Source organism: Ipomoea triloba, chromosome 14 (assembly GCF_003576645.1).
Source record: "Ipomoea triloba cultivar NCNSP0323 chromosome 14, ASM357664v1".
In the NCBI taxonomy this organism is placed as follows: domain Eukaryota; kingdom Viridiplantae; phylum Streptophyta; class Magnoliopsida; order Solanales; family Convolvulaceae; genus Ipomoea; species Ipomoea triloba.
Window position 1 is genome coordinate 2,807,946 of NC_044929.1, and position 23,211 is coordinate 2,831,156.

Here is a 23,211-nt window from a genome sequence, read left to right on the forward strand (position 1 = left end):
GGGGGGGGGGGGGGGGGGGGGGGGGAGGGTTGCTTTTTGACATGACTCTTTTCATCCTATTAAAACATATTCAGAGAAAGAACTTTAGATGTCAATATTGTTGTTGTATTAACTCCTTTAAATGACATTTGTTCATAATGTAGTTGTTTCATCATAATTTTTCTATTAATTGTTATCTATTGGCACAATAAATATCAACTCCTCTAAATGACATTTATTCATAATGTAATTGATTTCATTATGATGGTTTCGTTTGTGTACATATTGGTGCTATAAATATGATACACTGGTATGATTGGTTTGTTATTTCTCCTCTGGTTTTGGCTGTTAGTCACTTGAATAGTTCATTTCTCCTAATGCTCGAGTCTCCACCATTGCCACTGTCTTTTCATATCTGCAGATTGTGAAGAGCTTCCAGCTTTTGGCTATGATCCTTCTGTAACTGTTACTATGGACCATATATCTCCGAAGTTAAATTTGCTGTTTGAAACTATCAAATCATTTGGGTAATTGTACTTGATTGAATCAATTCCAGATTTACAGCCTCAAGTGACATTCTTACAATTTTCCTTCTTTCTTCTTGCTAATCTCTGTTACCTGTCCTGGATGCAGCAAAAATCAAGTACCATGCCTCGTATTTGTTGAAAACACTTTAACAGCTAAAGTAATTGAGAGACTTGTAATGACAATAACTTGCTTACATCATTTCAATGTTTCGTATTTAACGAGAACAGAATTGCAAGGAGAAACTTTGGAATCCTTCTGCTCTAGAAAGGTATTAACACCTTACATGATTAACAATTGTTAATAGCCCTGAATTTTATTTGCTGACTACAAACTTATGTCTCAGGTGGATGTATTATTTACAACTGATGCAGATGTGGAGGGAATTAATCTACCTGACTGCTCTTCTGTCATAAGATTCGATTTGCCAAGGACAGCTTCTAGTTATGTCCAATCTCAAAAACAAGCTTCTCAAAAAGATTTGAAGTACATAATAATGCTTGAAAGGTGAATGAACTGAACAGCTGTTGTTATTCTCTTTCAAGATTTAGAATTTATGTGGATGTACTTTTTTCTTAAAAATATTTATTTATTTATTATTTATTAAAAGCAAGAAATGGAAACAAAACACTACCAAATGGCTTACTCGTTTTATCACTTCAATGAATATGCAATAGCATAATACTCTGTACTTCACTTTGCTGTTTTCAAACCCTTTGTTTGTATTTCAGGGGAAACGTAGAACAGAGAGATCAAATGTTCAATTTGATATGCAGTGAGTGTCCCGTGACAGATGTAGTGACAGATGTAGCTATAAGCAAGGAGACCAATGCTTCTGTTCTAAAACCATGTGAAATGAAGGAAACTAATGCATATTGCATAGAGGCAACTGGTGCATCTGTGAATATGGATTCAAGCATCGCTCTGATAAATCGTTACTGTCAAAAACTAGGAGACAAGTATGGATACTTCTTATATGCAGAGTACCTAATAACATCTTCATTTTAAGGATTAATAATTTATAAATACTTGTTAACATGCTTATGTTATGCAAACATGTCAAGTTTCTTAGAGGCATGAGATACTTGCAATTGACACTTGATTTTCAAACTTCCTGTCTAGTAAGTATATACTAGCTCAATTTACTGCTTATAATATCAAAACTACCTTTTTTCCCGTAGGCCGAATTTTGAGACCATGTTGTTAGGGCAATTGCATAGATGCAAATTGACATTACCGCAAAAGGCAGCTTTTCAGACAATTATTGGTCCTGATAGTTCGAATGCTCGTCTAGCGAAAAAGCTTGTATGCTTGGAGGCATGCAAAAAACTGCATGAGCTGGGGGCGCTGAATGACCATCTTCTTCCTACTGGCTCAAAGCCTCCCAAAAAGGATCCCAATCTGAATGGTCAAAGTACTCAAATATCAACTTCGGGTGCAGGTCAGTCTTAATTTATACCAGCGTTTGACATTTTGACTTGTTCTTATATTGCCATCACCTTAGCTTCTGTGCTCTAAGTATATTTTCATATTTTGCAACCTGGGACCTGTCTTATTGGCTTCAAAAACCATCTACCTCTTAATAAATTGAGGTTCACTATTAAATGCTTCCAGGAACAACGAAGAGAAAGGAATTGCATGGGACAACCTGCATCAATGCACTGGCTGGAATGTGGGGAGAGGAGGAAGCTGAAGTAAACTTTCAAGCATATAAAATGGATTTCTGCTCTAGTGATCCAGAAGTGCAGTATTCCAAATATGTTCTTTTATTGGAACAAAAGCTAGACGATGATGTTGGAAATATTGAAGTGGAGCTCTTCTTACTTAAAAGAAACGTCAAAGCTTCTGTCTCCTCACTTGGGGAATTATGCCTGGACTCGGATCAGGTTCATACATTTTCTTTTCTCTGCCCTATTGTGGATCTTTCATGTGTAGTTAATTCTAAAAATATGGTGTTTCGTATTCTCATAAACATTAAATTATTCTTGACTACCAGGTTGCAAAAGCAAAACGGTTTCAGGAATTCTTTTTTAATGGGCTATTTGGGAAACTTTTTACCAAAGTATCAGGTGAAAGAACGCTTATTTTTAACAAGGAAGAATCATCGTGGGAGAAATCGTACATGTACTTGCTCTTGCCCCTTGATACAACAGACCCTAGTCCTGAACCATCATGCATCGATTGGAATGGAATTCAATCTTCTTTCTCTACTGTGGAATATTTGAAGAAAAATGCTTGGCTTAATGTTGAGATGTCTGAAGCTAATAGGAGGAATTCTTTACTGAATAGAAATGATTCTGATGCAATGGATATTGATTGCACAGAGCTGATTCACTTGGCCAATAAATCAGTTCATGGAAACAGCGTGAGGAATATGGTGGTTGTTGCTATTCATACCGGAAGAATCTATTCTATTTTGGAAGTTGTTACTAATTCTTCTGCTGAAAGCCCTTTTGAAGGTGGTAGTGATGAGATCCCGTCAACTTATTCATCATATGCCGACTATTTCCTGAAAAGGTAGTCTATAATTCTATATCATCCTAACTTTGTGCCGCTTTGATAAGTTACCATTTCACACTTATGATAATGTGACTGTTCTGTCTGTTCATCAGGTATGGGATTATTCTGGTTCATCCTGAACAGCCGTTATTTCTGTTAAAGCAAAGCCATAATGCCCATAATCTTCTCGAAGACTTTAGGAACACAGGTCATCTCCTTTCCCCTGAAGGATTATTAATTTATTTTACCTTATATTCATTTTCATCCCATATGAATTTTGAGCCGTAGCTATTGTCCTTGAGGATTTTGATTTGAGCAATTGTTCTTGGTTTTTCCTTTCAGGTTTGTCCTCTGAAAGGAAATCAGAGAATGGCAGCAAAATGGCTTATATAAAACCACAGCAACATGTTCACATTCCACCTGAACTTCTAATCAGTATTGATGTTAGGATTGATGTCTTAAGATCATTGTACTTGCTACCTTCACTAATGCATCGACTTCAGTGCCTAATGCTGGCCAGCCAGCTTAGACGAGAGATTTCATGTCATTATGGCAACTCTCCCGTGCCAAGCTCATTGGTATGTAATTTTCATTTTGGAGAAAATAATATGATTAATCTCATGCCAATGACCTTGTGGTCTAGTGGCGCACCTGGTTGCACCCCCATATGAAAGGGGGTGGGTTCGAGCCTCAGTGGAGGCAATGCTGACTCATTGTGCTTCAGTAGGTTGAGAAAGTAGTTATGAACAGATACTACATTGTAACAGAGTCAGTAGTACTCAAAAATATGATTAATCTCATTAATTTATTGTGGCTAACTGAACATTTTTATTGATTAGGTTCTGGCAGCTCTCACAACTCAGAGGTGTAACGAGAGTATTTCCATGGAGCGTTTAGAATTGCTAGGAGATTCAGTTTTGAAGTATGCTATGAGCTGTCACCTCTTCCTTAAATATCCCGATAAAAATGAAGGCGGGCTATCTGATAAGCGTAGATGGGCAGTTTGCAATTCAACACTTCATAAGTTGGGCATCAGTCGTGATATACAGGTAATGAATATATTCAATATACATATTCTTCTCTCGTTCAAGTGGGCTTTTATGACAATTATCTATTTCCTTTCAATTTTTATTTTCGTTGTACTTCTATAACAAATTTCTACTTGTAAAAGTTTTCAATTTATTAAATGCTATTGTTTGATCTTTTTGGGTTCATGGAGCTCTTCTCGGTTTTTTGCAGGGATATATACTAGACCGTCCATTTATTCCTCGGATGTGGACTGCCCCGGGACAACTTTCTATTTGGCCTTCTCCATGCAACCATGGTGTGGAGACATTACAAGTGCCTGTGGACGGGAAATTTTTCAGAGATGACGAGAAAGTGGAACTCGGGCAGTGCTGTGATAGAGGTCACAGATGGATGGTATCGAAAACTATATCGGATTGTGTTGAAGCACTTATCGGGGCATATTATGTAGGCGGTGGTTTGGATGCTGCCCTTAAGGCGATGAAATGGATTGGCGTGGATGTTGATCTTGACCTATCTCTGGTAAATGATACCATAAAAGCTGCGTCTCTCCACTCCTATACCCCAAGCTCGAAAGATATTGAAATCCTTGAGTCAAAGATCGGCTACGTATTTTCTGTCAAGGGGTTGTTATTAGAGGCCATAACGCACAAAACTAAGCAAGACCTAGGCGTCAGTTACTCTTACGAGGTTACTGAAAATTCTCCTCTTTACGTAATTACCATAAAATTATTATATCCATTTTTCTACGTTTTCTCTTATTGTTATATCTGTTGCAGAGGCTTGAATTTCTAGGAGATGCGGTATTAGACATACTGATTACTTTGTATCTCTATCAAAATCACACCGATGTTGACCCCGGGGAGTTAACGGATCTACGTTCTGCCTCGGTCAACAACCAAAATTTTGCGCTTGCTGCCGTGAGGGCAAATCTTCATCCGCATCTTGAGCACTGCTCGGGGCTTCTTGAAAGCCAAGTATTGGCGTTTGAGAAGTCGGTGTCCAACTCTAGCTGCAACGCGGACTTGCTTATGGGCGGGAAAGCGCCCAAGGTTTGTTAAAATTGCCACTTGCGTGTTTGTCTTGATCTTGCTGAGTTGGCATTGCTTCGAACTTATTTGCTTTGTGTTACAGGAACTGGGGGACTTGGTGGAAAGTATTGTCGGGGCAATACTTATTGATACCAAACTTGATTTGGGAAAAGTTTGGGAAATCGTTGAACCGTTACTTTCGCCCATTGTTACTCCCGAAAATTTGGAACTCCCTCCTTATCGGGAATTGATCGAACTGTGTAGCTCTTTGGGCTACTTTTTAAAACAAGACTGGAAAAGAAAAGGAGACGTTGTTCATGCCGAGCTTTCGTTACAGCTGGAAGATGACTTGTTGGTCAAAGAGGGACTCGGACAGTGCAGAAAAGACGCAAAAGGGCAGGCGGCTCTTCTTCTTCTCAAAGACTTGAAGGTTTTTACCGCTCATTTGAGCTTCTGTTCCGTTCGTTCATCTTGCATTAGCTACTCTCTAATTCAGTTTTTTTCTCACGACAGAGTCGAGAAATCTCATCGAAGAGAAATAGACCAGAGATCGACCTTGTTGCTGTTCCTTTAGCTGGAGTTCCTTTGCTAACCGCTGATAGCTCTAGCAGTCCTTGTAATAATTCAAATAACAACATTCCAGGTACGAGCTGTTTATTTTCTTTGCGGAGTATGGGTAAGAAAGATTTCTCCGATATTTGAATTCTACCAACTTGTCATAAAGTTCAAAAGCATGGTGTTATCGTTCGGGTCAAGTTCACTCAATTGGGCTATAATGCACCCATGGCCTTATAAACCTGGTGAACACAAAATGGACCGAACAAGCTCTAATACCATGTTATAATCTAAGATTGGGCCAGGTCACTTAATTGAACTATAATACTCATAGGCCAAACCACACTAAAAGATTGAATCCAATCAATTCTCTAGGACTCTTAACAACAATACATTTGTGTATACCAATAAGCTAGATATTGAGCTTGAGCTCGGTATGAAAACATTGACAATGGTTGCATGAATGGCGTTTATTTTCTTTTGCAGAAATTCCGCCAATCAACATGAAAAAGGGAGGGCCTAGGACTTCGCTTTTCAACCTCTGCAAGACACTTCAATGGCCAATGCCTACAATCGATCCATTGGAGACTAAATCAAAGTACGCCAAACAAACACTTCGCATTTCTTTTTCGTCTGTTAATTACATATTCAACACTGTATAACTAGTAAAATTATCGGCACAGGTCTCTGATTGAATTTGGCGAGTCGTCTGAAAGGAGGACGGGCTTCATTAGCTTTGAATCTCGAATCACCTTGACAATTCCTAACGTTGGAGCAATTGAGCTCTTGGGTGAAAAACAACCCGACAAGAAGAGCTCTAGTGATTCTGCTGCACTTGCCATGCTTCGTGAGCTTGAACGACAAGGAAAGGTCATCGTTCGCAAAGAATAATCTTTTCCCTACTCGGGTAACTGTCAAAATTGTAACTGTGTAACCTGGATTAATGGTATGTCTAATTATCTTGTATCTAAACAATATGCAACATTGAAGTTCAATTTCTTGTAAATACCATTCTGGTTTATGAGCAAATTGGAAAATGGTGGGTAGTGATCATTTACATGTGTCTGCAATTTTCAGCATCGTTGAAAGGTTTAATCTTGCTACCTCTTTTTTTTTTTGATATTGTAGGCGTTGTTTGGCTAAAATTTGTTTCGACTTAAAAAAAAAATTTTTAAAAAAACTGTTTTAGGATTTTTGATTCATTTTATTAATTAATTAAAAAAAAAAAAAGAAGAAATTATTGTGAGCCTTGTTTGGCAATCAACGGTTGGTATATTTTTTCTGTTTTTTTTTCTTCTTTTTTCCATGCTCTCTCCTAGTTTCTCTTTCTTAATCGTACATGCAAAAACCATAATCGTACTTGTTTTAATATCAGTTCTCTTTCTTAAGAACTGATATTGTTGCTCTTAGGTCATTTTCATACATGGTTTTTAAATATTATTTTAGCCACATTTGATGTACAATTTTCGTTCGTTTTTTTTTTTGGGTTTATCAGTAAAGTTTGGCTCTTTTGATCAAGTCAAACAGTTAATATGAATGTTTGGTAAATAATATTGTAACTTAACTTATTCTCAAAAAAAAAATATTTTAGCTTGACTTATTGATTTCAATATATTACAAACATATAAAATATTAATTGCATGTACAGAATATACAATTAACTTATCACAAATTAACTACGTAAAGCTACGATAAAAATTTGTGAAAAAAAAAAAAAATTAGTCCACGTGACATTGTTGATCAATTAATATGTATATAACCAGCTTCATTGGCGTAAGTGACATTTTACTCTCATTCCTTAGAGCATCTCCAATAGTTGTAGTTTTTGATGAACTTTTGCTGGGGTGAGTAGGAAGAGAAGATGGAAGAGAAGAGGAAAAAAAAAAAAAACAATTCTGATCCAAAATAAAGCAGATTTTTTATGTGCTTAGGGGCACATGCAATGCACGCGTCCACCGGGCGCGCAAAGTGCAAGAAGGTGCAAGGGACACGCGTTTGTTCGCTCCCTCTCTCCCCCACGCGAGCCTCACTTGCTTAGTCCAAAAATTTCTCCTCTTGCAAAGGCCCTCCACCTTCTCTCTCCTCTCCCTCCCTCTTCCACATCAGTCATACTTTCTCAAAAATCACATCAAGATCTACTAATAGAGATGCTCTTAAAAGATATCAAGAGTTCTCCTTTCATATGAAAACCTAATATAATCAACACTTTACTTTTTAACTGAGTCTGTTCGATACAAACGAGAATTAAAGTATTGTACAGTCTTAAAGATATCTCATATAATTAGGACGTACTCAAGACACTCATAATTTTTTTAAAAAAAATGTATAAGTTATTAAACAAACTTGGAAAATAAATTATTTCCGGACAAATAACCGAATAAACAAAGTAAAAGATTCCGAGTCTAAAAACAAAGCCCTATAAAATCATACGAGTTGACTCAGTGATGCCATCATTTCCTGTGTGCTTGCTTGTTTGTTTCTTTGTTTGTCCCTCAACAGATCAATCTGATCCAACTCAGGACCTCTTTGGACGCCACCATAGCTTCAGTTTCTCCAAATCAACAAATTCTTGAATCTTGAAAACCCCATTTCTCTCCTCAAGGTATCTCTCTAACTCTATACTCCAATTCTCTCTTTGTACTCAATAGCCATGTACAACACTTGTGTAAGCTCAACTCTCTCGCTAAAATGCGATGGGGGTGCTCCCTTTTCATTCAATGGTTATACTTACTGTACCAAAAATAGGTTTAGCAAATACCCTTTATGCAATTCCCCATCTTTCTGCTGTTCTTGTTGTTGTTCTGCAAATTCAATGCATAGAGTGCCACTTGGCCCTAGCTATGCCTGTGGTTTGAGGCAATCCACTTTGATTCAGTGGCCCCCTTGTAAAAAAATGATCTTGAGGAGTTTAGATAGGTGCAATGCCGATTTCCCGGGTTTCGGCATTGAAAGAAAACTTTACTATGAGAAATCTTACTCCTTGAACAAGAGAAGTGTGTGTAGAAGAGAGAGATTTGGGTGTATGGGTTTTCAGGAGGAGAAAAGTGAAATGAAAATGCCTAGTCTTTGTGATGTCGACGAGGCTGAGGTTTTGCTCGATTTGCTTTGCGAGGATTTGGACGAGGAGGAGTGTGTAGATTTTAGGGGGAGGAATGGAAGGTCTTGGAAGAAAAGGGTGGTGCAGATTGAAGAGAATAATGTTGAGAATAATTGCATTGATAAGAAGAAGGGTGGGAAATTTGGTGCGGATAAAAAGTCGTTTGAGGTTGAGTCGATGGTGTGTGTGTCGATGAAGGAAGATAAGACAAAAAATGAGCATAGGAGAGAAAAAGAGAAAGATGCTTTAGTGAGGGGAGAGAAGTCGCGGAGAAATGCTCGGGAGGTTTTGGGGCGAAATTTGGTCATACAAAGTCATGGCACGAGGGTGAGGGGAGAAGATAACGAGGCTTTGTCGAGCGGTGAGAATCAAGAGGCGAGTGTTGTGAAGGACGAGAGGGAATATTTTTTAAGAAAGAGTAACATTGAAAGGGAGAGGAGAGAAGAGAGGGAAGATTTGTCAAGAAGAGAGGATCACAAGCAAAAAGTGAGAAAAGAGGGGTCTAGCTGTTCTTCATACTACTCGCTTTCTTCAACAGGCGAGCTAGACAGTGATAACGAGATGCCGATTGAGCAAGAGCAAATTCAAGGTGAATTGTCAAACACGAATGGAAGGCATTCAAGGAGTGAAGAATTTACTCGTTATGGGGAAGTAGGGGAACGAGTTGCGAGGCATGAGGATTGTTCCCAAGAACAGGGAATGATGATCTCGAGTAAGGAAGATACTTTAGCGGGATCGTATGTAGCCTCAGCTGACATAGACGGTAGCTGGAGAAAGAAATCAGAGAAGAGGCTTACTGACGTATCAATTGAAGATAATGAATTCAGGAAGGAATCATCACGGAAACAATCAAGGATTTCGGGTGTCCATGAAAGTAACTATGGGAAGGAACTTAGTTCCTCCGAGGCATATGATGATAGGAAACAGAAATTAACCTCGACTGTGGATTTTGATCGGTCACGAAGACTGCAGCAGAGGCAAACAGTAACTGAACAGTCCGAGACCAGAATGAAGCATAAGCAATTTCTAGAAATGCCAGTAAACCGTGATCCTACTGAAACCATGACTCGAATGGAGGAAGCTAGAGATGAAAATCGTAAAACAACTGATATCGTTCAAAGGGAAGATGAATCTCGGAAGCATTCTCAAAAAATTAGTAAATCACAAATTCAAGAAGTTGATGTTCGAGGGACATTCACTGGAGAAATAGAGTCTAGCATTAGAAAAACAAGCAGTGCAGTTTCTTCATCTAGAGGTAGGAGTTCTACACATATCACAGATGAGCAACACAACCGAGCTAGTGAGGTCACCGAGCAGGTGGCCTCCAGAGGGAAAACGCAACAACTGGCTAGAGATGAACATATACTAAGTACTTACATTTCGCAGAGGCAATCAAAGACAAGATTGACAAATCAGGAAGAGTATAAGACCCACTCTCTCAAGTCATCTCTAGAATCCAGAGGGGAATCTTCCCAAACAAGTGTAGAAGGTACTAGGAGTACGGAATTTTTGAAGGGGTCTGAACAAACTATAGCTTTAGGGGATGCAAGGGAAGGCCTTGTGGCTTGTCAAAATGATGTCAACATTGTTAATGAAAATGAGATGAATAAAAGAATGTCACAGGCCTATTCATCTTCTCAATTGTTATCAAGTTCTTCGACTGTTGAATCAATGAGTGGGTTTGCAGCACAAAGGTTTTCTCCTTCAAGTGCACAAAGTGGTTCTAGTGAGAAACCAATGGAGCATTCCCGAGATAGGCCACACCTACTGCAGCAAGAAACATATGGTGAGGTCAAAAGGGATGAGACTAGTGGGGAACTTTTAGAATTTGTTTCTCCAGAAGATGGACTTGGTTCAGCCAATCGATTGCAGAAGTACTCTGCAGAATATGTTGGTGAATTTGTTGAGAAAGTAAGGCATGAAGTCTCCAGTTCTGAAATTGAGAAAAGATCCTTTGAGACGGGTGAGCAACATAACCAGAAAATATTCAGTCAGAATGAACAAGAATCTCAATCAAAAGAGCAAGATTCTACAAGTTCTTTAGGCTCCAGGGCTGCAGGCCCCTCAGATGAAATGTGGGTAACTCAACCACCCTCAATTCAGGAATCAGCACCCTCTATTGAAGAAACATCAGGAACAGAATTAAAGGATGACACACAAACAGTTGGGAGTGCTGAGATCAAGAGAACTGGCCAGTCCATGTGGCATATGATTGCAGATATAGTTCGAATGCGGTGGATTTCACGTTCTGGTAAGCATGCTTCAACTTCAGGATCTGGTGGAACAAGTTCATCGCATCATTCTACAGGTAGTGAGGCCCAGATTTCAGGTCATGTACCTGAGGGCAGCGACAGTGAGAGTGTAAAGAAGGAAAAGCGGTTGCTACAAAAATCTTCCTCTGAAATGCATAAAAAAGAAAAGGTTCAAATTCAAAGCGAGGGAGAAGTATCAAACTTATCAAGGGACCAAATAAAGCCTGAATGGGAGGACGCATCATCTTCCATTTTGCCATCTACAAGTATTTCTTCGGCATCGAACGAAGAAACTTTGCAAAAGACTGTTGAAGGCACCTCCGCCGGCACTGTGATTGCAGAATTATCATCTCCATCACCTGCCATGTCTGTGAGACCACCTGCCTTAGACAAGACTACAGGGGCTGGACAAGCTGCAGCATCTAGCAGTAGAACAGAGCAAGTAGTTCCTTCAGCTTCAACTGAAACACCCATTCCTGAGGTTAAAGATGGGGAAGTGAGGCAAAGGAAATTTCAGAGGGCCAATCAAATGATAAGAGATAGATTTGATGAATGGGAAGAAGCATATAGGACTGAAACTGAGCAGCGGAAAGTTGATGAAATGTTTATGAGGGAGGCACTCCTGGAAGCCAAAAAAGCTGCCAGCAATTGGGAGGTTCCTGTTGGGGCAGTGCTCGTGCAGGGTGGAAAGATAATTGCTCGTGGATGCAACCTGTAAGTTTTGGCTGTAAATGTTTTTCTGAGTCATCTATTTGCTTCATGTGCTACTATTTATCTGTCTTGATCCATATTTCAGAGTAGAAGAATTGCGTGATTCCACTGCCCATGCAGAAATGATTTGCATACGGGAGGCTTCTAATGTCCTTCGGTCTTGGAGACTTTCGGTAATTTTCCACGTGTTAGTTGTTTTAACAGTGAATATTTTGTTAAGTCTCCCTAAAACTGTCGTTTTCTCACTTCAGATTGCAGTGATGTTCTAATAGTTGAGTTAGATATGTTTGCGATACAAAATTCTGTTTAATGCCTTGGAATTTGAATACTAATTCATATATTGGGCAAAAGTGGTGGTTTTAGGTTAAAGTTCCATAATAACTAAGAATGTTTTGGAAAATGATATGGCTTTCAAGTTTGTTCAGGATACAATGATAAAATAGTGTATGAGTGTATCACACCAGTTGGTATACTTCCACCTCCTCCCCCTCCCTCCCACAAATATTTTACTCTTGTTCAATTCTGTGATATCAAAGCTGGTATCTCATTAGTCATTGAGCAATTTCGAAATGCTTGCCGAGACAATCTTCTGTTCATGTTACATATTTTGCTCAGTGTGCGGAATATGGTTGGTGGTTGGTATTCTATTATGGTTAGTTTTTTTAGGAACAAACGCTTACCACTACGCCAAAAGCTATAGCTCGTAGTGAATGCGCAACTTTATTTCCTTATATCGCAACATTTTCAGCCTGGCTCTGGTACCACTTGTTAAGAATCAAGCACTTACTACTACGCCAAAAGTTATAGCTCGTAGCGAATGCGCAACTTTATTTTCTTATACCACCACATTTTTGAGAGTTAGGGTGCTGGGCTTAGCCTTCACTGACCTCCACCCAACAATCCCCTAGCCACCAATTGCTGGACTTGGCCTTTGCCGGCCTCCGCCCAACAATTTTAACACCCAAGGAGATTCTAAAGGGAACATGCTCTCTTCTGTTTTGATGTCAAATATTTTACTGAACCAACAGAATCGTGTATTATTCTATTGAGTTATATTCTCTTATTCTGACATCCATTTTTATTTTGTTTATTTCTTAAAAAAATTATTTGTGTAGGATACCACACTGTATATTACACTTGAACCATGTCCAATGTGTGCTGGAGCAATACTCCAAGCTAGGATTGATACTGTTGTTTGGGGAGCTCCCAATAAGCTTCTCGGTGCTGATGGCAGCTGGATTAGGTATGCAATTCTAAATACCGTCTGCAATACCTTTATTCTTGTTATGGAATATATATTTAATATATGGAATCTCTATAGATTATGCAGTCTTAAGGATTTAGGTAGGTAGGCATATGAAAACTTGTTTCCTATTTATAGTCTTCTAGCACCTATTTATAGGGCTTTGTATTCTCTTTTCTATATGACAGTATAAGACCACATATTCAGAAATCTTCTCTTTACTTTCATAACAATTCTGAATGGTCGTTAACCATGTTATGATACCAGCTTTGAGAAATGCAAAACATGGTCATTCTGAAGTTGAATTATATCTTTGACTATTTATTTAGACTTCAATCAAATTTCTAAAACAGGTTACTTTGGACATCTTGGTTAAAGTTTATCTTTGCAAAATGACAACTAAAATTCTCCAAGCAAAACAGAAAACAAATGAATGGTATGACGGGACTATATTTTGACACAATAATTACAATTCTCAGGCTTTTCCCCGATGGAGATGGAGGAGATGGTCAGCAATCAACAGATAAACCGCCTGCTCCAGTTCATCCGTTCCACCCGAACATGACTATTAGACGAGGAGTATTGGCCTTAGAGTGTGCAGAGGCAATGCAGCAATTCTTCCAACTTCGTAGAAAGAAGGAAAAGAAGTCAGAGTCTCCGCCATCTCGCGATTCTCGCCTTCCCCTTTCAAGACATCCAAACAAATTTCTCTCTAAGATGCATGATGCCTTCCATCTTATGTTCTGTTTGTAATCAGAACTCCTTGCTGTAAAATTCCATTAAGAGCTGTAAACTGTGATGGAACCTAGTTGGCTATTTTATTTGATGTCACTGGTGCCAAATTTTTCATATGATTCATTTCAAGTTTGGCTCACTGATGATGTTGCAATAGAATGGTACAAATCAATCCAAGTGATTTTAGTTTTTCTTTTTTATAATAAAAGTTGTGCTTCATATATATATCTAGAACACCTTCCATTGTAAAAAGTGCAAATTTATCCAAACTTTGTATTTATGTTGATCTTGTGGACCTTATACACACAGCAGATTGCACTTTGCACTATTAGGTAGGTATAAATGTACCACATAGTGTTCGAAAATGCACCGGAATGAAATGTACAAATGCACCACACCTAATGGTGCATTTTCGAACACTTTGTGGTGCATTTATGCGTACTTGATGGTGAATGACCGCACGACCTCACGAAAAACTGACCCTATATATATATATAGAAGCCAAGTGTAAGTTATTTGCATTTAAGTGCTGCATCAAAGAAACTAAGGGGTTGTTTAGTAATTTGGAAAAATGGAGAATTTTCTAAAAAAATAGAGAATTGAGGAAGTGGAAGAATAAAAAATGGAGAACTTGTTTACTAAATTTCTTTTTCCAATTTGAATCTCATCTCCATTCTTCCACTTCTAATACAATTTTGGAGAATAGAAAGAAGACATTCTCCAATTCTCCAAATGGAGAGATGGAAAATTCGGGTGAACAGTACATGGCCTTGGGAGGTTAGCGCTTCGATCCCTGTTGGGCACAAATACTCTTCCTTTTCCTTTGTTACATGCGCACAAACAGATTTGTTATTATTATTTCTTTTGTGCTTATGCGCACAGATTTTATTATTATTATTATTATTATTATTATTATTATTATGTTACATGCGCACAGATTTGTTATATTATTATTATTATTATTATTATTATTATTATTAGACTTGATAATTATGGACACGACTCATTAACACGACACGAGACCGGGCACAAAAATAACGAATTAGTGTTTAGCCTCAACGTGTCCTGGGTCGTTTACGGGTTGACCCGTTATGTTTCGTGTCTTAACAGGTCAACCTTTAAACCAATTAAGAACCCGTTTAACCCGTTAATATTATCGTGTTAATCCATTTACACGAACCCATTTACATAAACTTGTTTATTATTATTATTATTATTATTATTATTATCTTTGTTTTATACATATACAAATGTTATATGGGGTGATTGTATTTAATGAAGTTTTTTTAGTATTTTGTTTTGTAATCAAACTATGTACTAAAACTAAAGAAATGAAGAAATTTGAGAAATGGAGAAGAAAATTTGGAAAACTGGAGAAATGGAAAACTGAAGGAATGGAGAAGGAAAAATAGAAAACTGGAGAAATAGAAAATTGGAAATGGAAAAACAGAAAAATGAAGTAAACCAACCGTAAAGTTGTTCATACATCAAACACTGAATTTGGTGAGCTCTTTGGTAATGTCTAATTGTCAACTGTTTCACTGTGTACAGGCTATATCTAGCCTTATCAATACAAAAATTTTGACTAGGTTGGACATTTACATGCATGCTTAAACAAAACAATAAGGGGATAACCCATTGTTTCTTAAGTGGAAGATTTTTATCACAACAGATAGATATAATTATCAAACTCCTTGTAGATATATTTGATCTGTACATACAATGGCTTTGATCTGTAATCAATTCAGTAAATCCCTTCAAGCTTGATTTGCCTATGAATCCTCACCAATTTCATCTCCCAAGTTGTACTCAACTACAAGTCCAAGATTGTCAACCAATTTGTGATACTTAGAGCACCCTGAACACTGTAAAAGTATGCATTTCCAATTACTTCCAACAAAAATGGACAGCACACTTACAAAGAATGCATAATAAGAAAAAAAAAAAAAAGATTTAAAAAGAAAACTAATGTGGTGGAAATCAGGAAAATGCACAAGTTCACACTTAAATAAAGAATATTCATGCCATTGGCATTGGCAAATTATACCACATTCTATACCTGCAGTTAACAGTTTCTGTACTTGTAGCTATCATATTATATGTCAGAAATTGTTAATTGTAGATACAGACTGTGTTAACTGAAGGTACAAACTTTTTGTATCAGGGTTCACAATGCAATATGAACCCTGATCCATGATATAACAATTGATTGGCATTGCACCATAACAAAATGAAAACAATAGGTATAGGCTGACACAATAATCCCCCATAAAAAGCATTTGAAAGAAAAAGGTATGCACATGGACTTGAAGAAGATGGACCAAGATATACAAGACAGTGATGTGACCATGATAAACTTGTAATTAAGTACCTGCACATAGACAAGTCCTCTTTCATAAGCTAATCTGTTTATTAACCTTTGGGATCGCACACCACATGCATTGCATGTGAAAGTTGCTAACAAGCTTCTCCTTGGGAGCTTCAAGTCAAAAGCCACTTCCTGCAATTGGGCATCTATCAATCTTGTAGATATTCATAAATAATAAGTTCACAGCATCCTTTCAAAAAATAATAATAGTAATAAGTTCACAGCATAATTATGATATAGATTGAATATTGGATTGATTTACACAATGCTGATGTTAGTAAGCAACACGAGTCCGCTATATACTTGGAACTCAGATTCAACAAGGTATGGAATGATATAAACAGCGATGACATTAAGAAATGGATGGAAACATAGGAAAAAGGAGGCAATAAAGAACTATAGTGTATAATTAAGAAGCACTTCATCACTTGGACAGTTTAGTTCGATGTGCTTCATGAAAAGATTCATGTTAACCCACTAATGAACATAATTGAAACATTACAGCCATCAAAGGTAGAAGTGTAAAACAGTGGACAGGTTTAGTAGTAGTTTGGTTAATAATTGATCTTCTACTGCAGCTTGTAGCACAATAATTCCAAGGGAATCAGTTTGTTTCTTAGCCACATAATGATCCAATGAATCATTACACCTCAAGAAATGTAATCCATTATTACCCTCAAGAAATGTAATCCACGTAATGATCATCTTTTTGATAAAGTCATTTTGCATGTAATCAGCTATCAGCTGCTAATTTACCAAACATCTTTCTACGATCAGCTAAGACTATCAACTAATCAATCCCACTAACCTAATCAACTAACATCTATTTACAAAACACGCCCATAAATAAAATTTTAAAATACTCATGTACTAAGTAAAATTTTAATTGAGTTTAATAGTTTTGTTCAATCTAACGGTTAAAACAACTTTTTTGAAGCAATAAAAAGTTAAAGAGTAAGACTAAAACAACTACCAAAGAACAATTGAAAGACTAAAAATGCAATTTTTCCCTTACTGAATTCTAACCTAACAATGCATTTCTTAATATTTCCAATTAACTTTAAACCACAAAATTGCCAGTATAGACATCATAATTCAACAAATACAAAACAATGGATAATAAACTAGCTAAATTTGAGTTAACGGGTAAAGAATAAAGATTAAGAACACAAACAAAAGCCCTTCCATTATCCCAACAGACTAGAGCAAGCATAGAATGGCAAAAGCATTAGAATTACGTACCGCGGAAGAATCATTCGACCCTGATTCTGGCAAATTTTCAGGAGTATCTTCCACTAAACAAGACACTGTCGGCCTCCGAAACAGCTTCTTTTTTGCCTCCCATTTTTGGTAAGAAATCCCTATCCTGTAACGCAGAGCTAAACAGTCACATACACATCGATTCATACAAATTAATTCTTGTGTAGTCTCGAGAATGGAGTGTATAAGGATAAATGCAGGCATAAATGTTGGGGGGTGGGGGCTAACCTCGTGGATTTGAGGGGTTTAGAATTGTTATTGGGTCTGAAGAAGTGATGGCATGGAAGGGAGGAAATGGTTAAATGGGTTTTGAAATTGGTTGATTCGGAGGATTTGAGAGGCTTGGGATTATGAAAGGAGCTGATTCTGCTTCCCCAAACGCTTGCAGCCATGGCGATTGAGTGTTGCAGAGACGACGTGTAGCAGAGAACTGGAAAAAATACATAGCAAATTACATCCAAATAAATTTTGATTTAGCTACCCAAATGTTTTTGTTCAAAAAAAAAAAAAAAAAAAAGCTACCCAAATGTTCGGATCCCAATAAATTTTGAATAATATAATGTATAATGAGTTGGTTCACTAAATGTTAAATTACCTTTAAAAATATTAAATTATTAGAAATATTACTATCAACATATACTACATTCTAATATACCAATAATATTTAAAAAATTAATTTTTAAATTTTTAATCATGTTCCAGTTTTAATCTTATCATAAAGAATAATTAGAAAGTACTCCGTACATTTTTTTGGTAAACAATAAATTTTTTATTTGTCTATAATTTAAAGATTAAAAATGCATTGTGACATGATTAAAATTGCAATGTGATAGCAATTTTGCGAATTATGTCCATAATAAACAATATAACAGTTGATTTAGTCTATTTAAAAGAATTGATGATGAATTTAATTTAAATTTTATAAAAAAAATTACTTGAAATATTGATAGTGAATGTTGTTGAAATCGGTGTTGTACTTCTCCTTATTTACTAGTTCTCCCATTCTTCTAAAGTATAGCTCTATTTACCATCTCATAATCACACAAATCCGTTAGCAAGACGTGTGTAGACCAAGTAGAGCTAATTGATCTAGAGAAGAAACAACAATGAAAAGAAAGAAATCCTCACAGTAAAATTAGTACAAGTAGAAATCACACATTAAGATTTGTTTCAATTCAGCCATCTTTTCAATTCGGGACGTTTTGTACGTATATAACTTTTTCTGGATTTACAAGATCAAAAGTATTTGCTACACATCAAGAAGTATAATTTATGGAGTTGAATTTGAGAAACTCATAACTCTTTCCCATTATATTGCTACCTTGCTTGAGCATAGGCAGAAATGCAGAATCCCCTTTGCTTCTTGCTCATTCCAATCTCCAAAGATCATTGCTTTTTTTTTTTCCTACTTTGTTCTTTACTTTTTCCCAGTCCCAGATCTAATTCTTTCCACTTTATCCTGTTCAGTGAAATTTCTCTGTCCATTATATACCACATTTTCCACTCACCCTCACAGATCAGCACTACCAAATCTCCACCCATCTCTCACTGTCACATGTGGCAAAACTTGATTGGTTCTGAGATTTCATAACTGTTCTTCAATTTTGTTTTCTTCAAGGTTTCACTACTGTGAGTTTCCCCAGCCCCGCCATGGATTCTGCAACACTATCACCCTTGTCTACAATCAAGATTGTGAACACCCTTTTACTCCCTCCCCTGCAGAAATCTGCAACCTTATCACCCCCAAAACCCAAGCAAAAACCGCTGCTTTTGAGAATTAAGTCGCCATTTCTCACCCACTGCTCCGCAAAGCCACACACGCACAAAGATAATGCAACAAATGGGGAGGATTTATCCGTTGAGCTCCTCAGTTCAAGAATTGAAGATGAAGGGGAAGCAAAACCCATTCCCGAACAAGCAATTTCTTCTTCTTTGATATCGAGGGGCTTGGTTTTGGATTTGGGGTGTGGGGATTCGTGGGATAACGTTGAGATCGGGTCACCAGTGGTGAAGAGATTTTTGGGCGACGAGGAAGAGAGGTGGCTCATGTGGTACCACGGGAGATCCGGGAAGAACCCGGAATCGGAATCGATCGGATTAGCGGTTTCGAGCAATGGGATTCACTGGGAAAGAGGAATTGGGGGCGTGGAATCAAGCGGAGATGTGGGAATGGTAATGAATCCCAGCCAAGATTGGTGGGGATTCGATACCCTAAGCGTAATCCCCGGCGAGGTTTCGATAATGTCTAGCGCCAAACTTAGGGCAAACAGCGCCGCCGTTTACTGGCTCTACTACACCGGTTTCAGCGCCGAAAAACTGGAATTCCCAGAGAATTTCCCATTCCAAAACCCAGAAAGGGCCTGCTCCAATTCCTCAAAATCCCCCAATTGTTTCAAGTCACTCCCGGGGTTAGCAATGAGCCAAGACGGGAGACACTGGGCGAGAATCGAAGGCGAGCATCATTCGGGAGCTCTATTCGACTCCGGCCAGGAAGGAGAATGGGATTCTCTATTCATATCCTCGCCCAATGTTCTGTTTCATGGCAACGGTGATCTCAGAATGTACTACCATTCATTCGACACAAAAAGTGGTTGCTTTGCCATCGGGATAGCAAGGTCAAGGGATGGGATAAAATGGGTGAAGCTAGGGAAGATCCTAGGGGGAGGGGGGGAGGGGGCGTTTGATGAGATGGGAGTAATGAACCCCAATGTGGTGAGGAACAAGAGGGATGGGGGGTATGTGATGGGGTATGAAGGGGTTGGATTGGATGGGAAAAGGAGCATTGGAATGGCGGTTTCATCAGATGGGTTGAAGGGGTGGAGGAGGGTGAATAATAGCAAGTCTGTATTGAAACAATGTGAAGAAGAAGATGGATGGGATAGTGAAGGGGTGGGTTCACCTTGCCTAGTTGAGATGGATAATGGAGGTGAAGATTGTCAATGGAGGCTTTATTATAGAGGAGTTGGGAGAGGTGGAAGGACTGGTATTGGATTGGCACTCTCTGATGGTGCTGATTTGCAAAGGTTTCAAAGATGGACAGGGTTCCATATCTGATCCACACCGGCTTAGCTCATTAGTTCAGTAGAAAGTATTTGGGACAAATGCTTCGTTTGTGATTGATATGTACCTACCTCTATTTTTTTTTATTGCCTACCATTACTTTAATTCAATTTCTGTTTTCCTTTTAAGCCTGTACCGTATTTAAACTAATCTCCATTTACATCGTCGAGCTGACCTAATTAACGAGCAAAGTGATAGTCATATTGTTTTTTGCATCAAGTGAGAGTGTACGACCACTCACTCAACTAAATTGGTTTCCTTTCCTCAATTTTCATAATCTTTATTTCTACTTTTTCAAATATACAACTAAACCTAAAGGGTGTTTGGTTCAAACATTGGAATCAAATAATTACAATTGATTCCTTCTATAAAATACTGTATAATACAACATATTTATGCATAAATGAGCAGAAAAATGATGTGATAACACTTATATTTGTATTATTAGTGCTAGTGTTGAATCGGACATATATAATGGTGGTGGGATTATCTTTTATTGTAATTTTGACCTTAATTTATAAATAAATAAATAAGAATTTTAAATAAAAATCCAAAGAAATACGGAGTACTTATTTATTTAAATTAGCATTAGATAATGGGTGAGTCTTAAGAATTAGGCTGAGCCCAGTATATCTCATGAACCACGCTAGACTTTCAATGGCCCAATGGCCCAAATTCTAGTAATTATACAAACAAAAACAAAAACAAAAACAAAAAAAAACAAAAAAACAAAAAAAAAAAAGAAGAAGAAGAAAAAGATTCAATCTCACAACGGCCTAGAACCAAGAAAAATCACTTAAATATTACTCGTACTACTAGGCTAATGGTGGTGGAGAAAATAATCTTTAGAAATCATTTTATAGGTTTTTCGTGTTTGAAAGAGGATAGAAAATTGAAATATACTATCAAGTGCACAATTTATACTACAAAGTACATAATGAGTTTTATATTACAAGTGCATAATTTTATACTACAAAGTTTAAAAATATCGTTTTTTAGAGTCATTGATCTGAACAAATCAACGGTTCAGATTCCATCCCCCTTTTTTTTTTACATGGGCCTTTCTTTTCATCTGATCTGTATCCCTTTATATTAATTTGCACCTGGCCTCAACAATTACAAATAGTTGAATTTTTCAGACAAAATGTATTCTATTCCACTTGAAATGGAATCATATAATTAATTTGTTGTAACTAGAAATGGTTATCAATGTTTAATAAAAACGCTCATAACCCTTAGTCATCCTCACTTTTTAGGTCAATATTCTTTATTGGAAAAGAGAAGTGGCAATAAGAAAAGGGCATACAAGAGAAGATAAAATGGGATGCTCTCATATATAACTTTAATTCATCACATGCCATGGGTCCATATAACAACTTATTTGCCAAAGGAATATGTGGCTTTGCAGTGCAGATAGCAACAGTGAAATATCTTGATGTCTCACCCTGCCCGATCACCCAGGAACACATATATGCTCATTAGATTCTCACTTTCTCAGTCTGGACATCTATTTCGATTATTACAAATGCTTTCATGATTTTCAATTTATATATAATAATTTTGTAAGTCACTGTCAAATACAATACAACAATATTCGTATTTTTTTTAATGTAACGGGCCTAGACTTTCACCACAGTTGGCATGTAGATTTTATTAAGACTCTTGTATTCTAAGCACACTAGAGTACATCAACAAATTAAAAAAAAAAATCTTAATTTACCATAAGTTCTAACTCCTAAAATCAAGCACAACATCCGCAACCTTCAAAGCACAAACCAAAATTACCAAAGCTCTCCTACGTAAATAAATATGAAAAATTAAGAAAAAAATTCACAACCCCCCGCACACACATAAGTATACATATACATATGCTCAGATTGAGATTTGAACACTCAACTTGTAAATAAATATGAAAAAAAAAAGAAAAAAGAAGGATAGTGAGTAGTGTTTTCTTTATGCAAGTGTTCAAATCTTAACATGAGTATGTATATATGTATTTATTTTGGACATATTAAGGTAAAATTAATTTTGGCTGTAAAAAAATTAATTTTAAATATTTATAAAATAATATATGAGTTGGAATGTAAGGATGATGACATGCCCTGAGATTATGTCAGCGCCACATGAATTATTGTCTTTTTTTTTTTTTAGTACTACTGACTCTATTACAATGTAGTATCTGTTCATAACTACTTTGTCAACCTATTGTCTTTAATTGTTTCACTTTTTAAAGTAGAGCACTTCTCCTTGTAAAAAGTGTAGACACATACATACTTTTCATCTTGAGAAATCAAAGGCTAAGATCTCATCATTACTAAACTTTCAATTTTGCAATAATTATAAAATGAATCACACTCTTAAAAAATTTCAATAATTATAAAATTGATCCCGTGTTTTTATTTTATTAAAACCGTTCACACCAGGTCACCCCAGTTAAAAGGCAAAGTTTTGGCCAGATTGATTTCTCTATAAAAAAAAAGGGATTCAAACACCTGACATTTCTTAAAGGATGAGAGTCTACAACCACTCATGGTCTCACGCTAACCAAGCTGGTTCATTAAAACTTTTAATTTAAAATCATTAACCAAGCTATAAATAATAATAAAAAAAAAACAAAAAAGTGTCCAATGACCGATTAACCAAAGTTTCTTTATTCGACTAGGTAATTATTAAAGTTGAATCAAGATTTGCACACATCTTTCTACAAAATTATGAACTAATTCGTATTTAACAGTACAAATAAGTTGATGCAAGCTAAGTACCAATAATAAAATGGAGAAGTATTAGATAAGTTTCTCTTAGACAGATTCCAAGTGACTGAAAAGGATTGGGGTGCTGAAAAGTGGACAAAAACTAAAGAAGAAAAGAGA

General features: G+C 36.9%; 4 protein-coding genes across 4 annotated transcripts in view; 3 read left to right on the plus strand and 1 right to left on the minus strand.

Annotated features, from left to right (window-relative positions):
• Positions 1-6,670, plus strand: part of LOC116004514 (endoribonuclease Dicer homolog 3) — a 12,099-nt gene extending 5,429 nt beyond the window's left edge. The window contains exons 10-25 of the mRNA XM_031244592.1: positions 401-506; positions 613-775; positions 851-1,011; positions 1,236-1,463; positions 1,686-1,945; positions 2,119-2,390; positions 2,501-3,021; positions 3,117-3,211; positions 3,346-3,581; positions 3,843-4,052; positions 4,243-4,719; positions 4,809-5,081; positions 5,164-5,490; positions 5,574-5,703; positions 6,102-6,213; positions 6,299-6,670. Coding sequence (XP_031100452.1) covers positions 401-506; positions 613-775; positions 851-1,011; positions 1,236-1,463; positions 1,686-1,945; positions 2,119-2,390; positions 2,501-3,021; positions 3,117-3,211; positions 3,346-3,581; positions 3,843-4,052; positions 4,243-4,719; positions 4,809-5,081; positions 5,164-5,490; positions 5,574-5,703; positions 6,102-6,213; positions 6,299-6,506 — 3,779 coding nt within the window. The 3' untranslated portion in view covers positions 6,507-6,670. The remainder of the gene's footprint in view (positions 1-400; positions 507-612; positions 776-850; positions 1,012-1,235; positions 1,464-1,685; positions 1,946-2,118; positions 2,391-2,500; positions 3,022-3,116; positions 3,212-3,345; positions 3,582-3,842; positions 4,053-4,242; positions 4,720-4,808; positions 5,082-5,163; positions 5,491-5,573; positions 5,704-6,101; positions 6,214-6,298) is intronic.
• A 1,414-nt stretch (positions 6,671-8,084) lies between these two features.
• LOC116004434 (tRNA(adenine(34)) deaminase, chloroplastic) lies at positions 8,085-13,878 on the plus strand. The gene is made up of 4 exons (XM_031244486.1): positions 8,085-11,678; positions 11,761-11,848; positions 12,791-12,918; positions 13,398-13,878. The coding sequence occupies exons 1-4, from the start codon at positions 8,266-8,268 to the stop codon at positions 13,669-13,671; spliced, it is 3,903 nt and encodes a 1,300-aa protein (XP_031100346.1). The 5' UTR covers positions 8,085-8,265; the 3' UTR covers positions 13,672-13,878.
• A 1,230-nt stretch (positions 13,879-15,108) lies between these two features.
• LOC116004832 lies at positions 15,109-18,707 on the minus strand. The gene is made up of 5 exons (XM_031245006.1): positions 18,603-18,707; positions 17,510-17,711; positions 17,264-17,387; positions 16,025-16,153; positions 15,109-15,518 (listed from the first exon to the last, which is right to left on the minus strand). Exons 1-5 carry the CDS (start codon positions 18,613-18,615, stop codon positions 15,426-15,428), a joined length of 561 nt encoding a protein of 186 aa, XP_031100866.1. The 5' UTR covers positions 18,616-18,707; the 3' UTR covers positions 15,109-15,425.
• A 202-nt stretch (positions 18,708-18,909) lies between these two features.
• LOC116004831 lies at positions 18,910-20,517 on the plus strand. Its single transcript, XM_031245005.1, has one exon. The coding sequence runs from the start codon at positions 18,932-18,934 to the stop codon at positions 20,333-20,335; it is 1,404 nt and encodes a 467-aa protein (XP_031100865.1). The 5' UTR covers positions 18,910-18,931; the 3' UTR covers positions 20,336-20,517.
• The last annotated feature ends 2,694 nt before the right edge of the window (positions 20,518-23,211 follow it).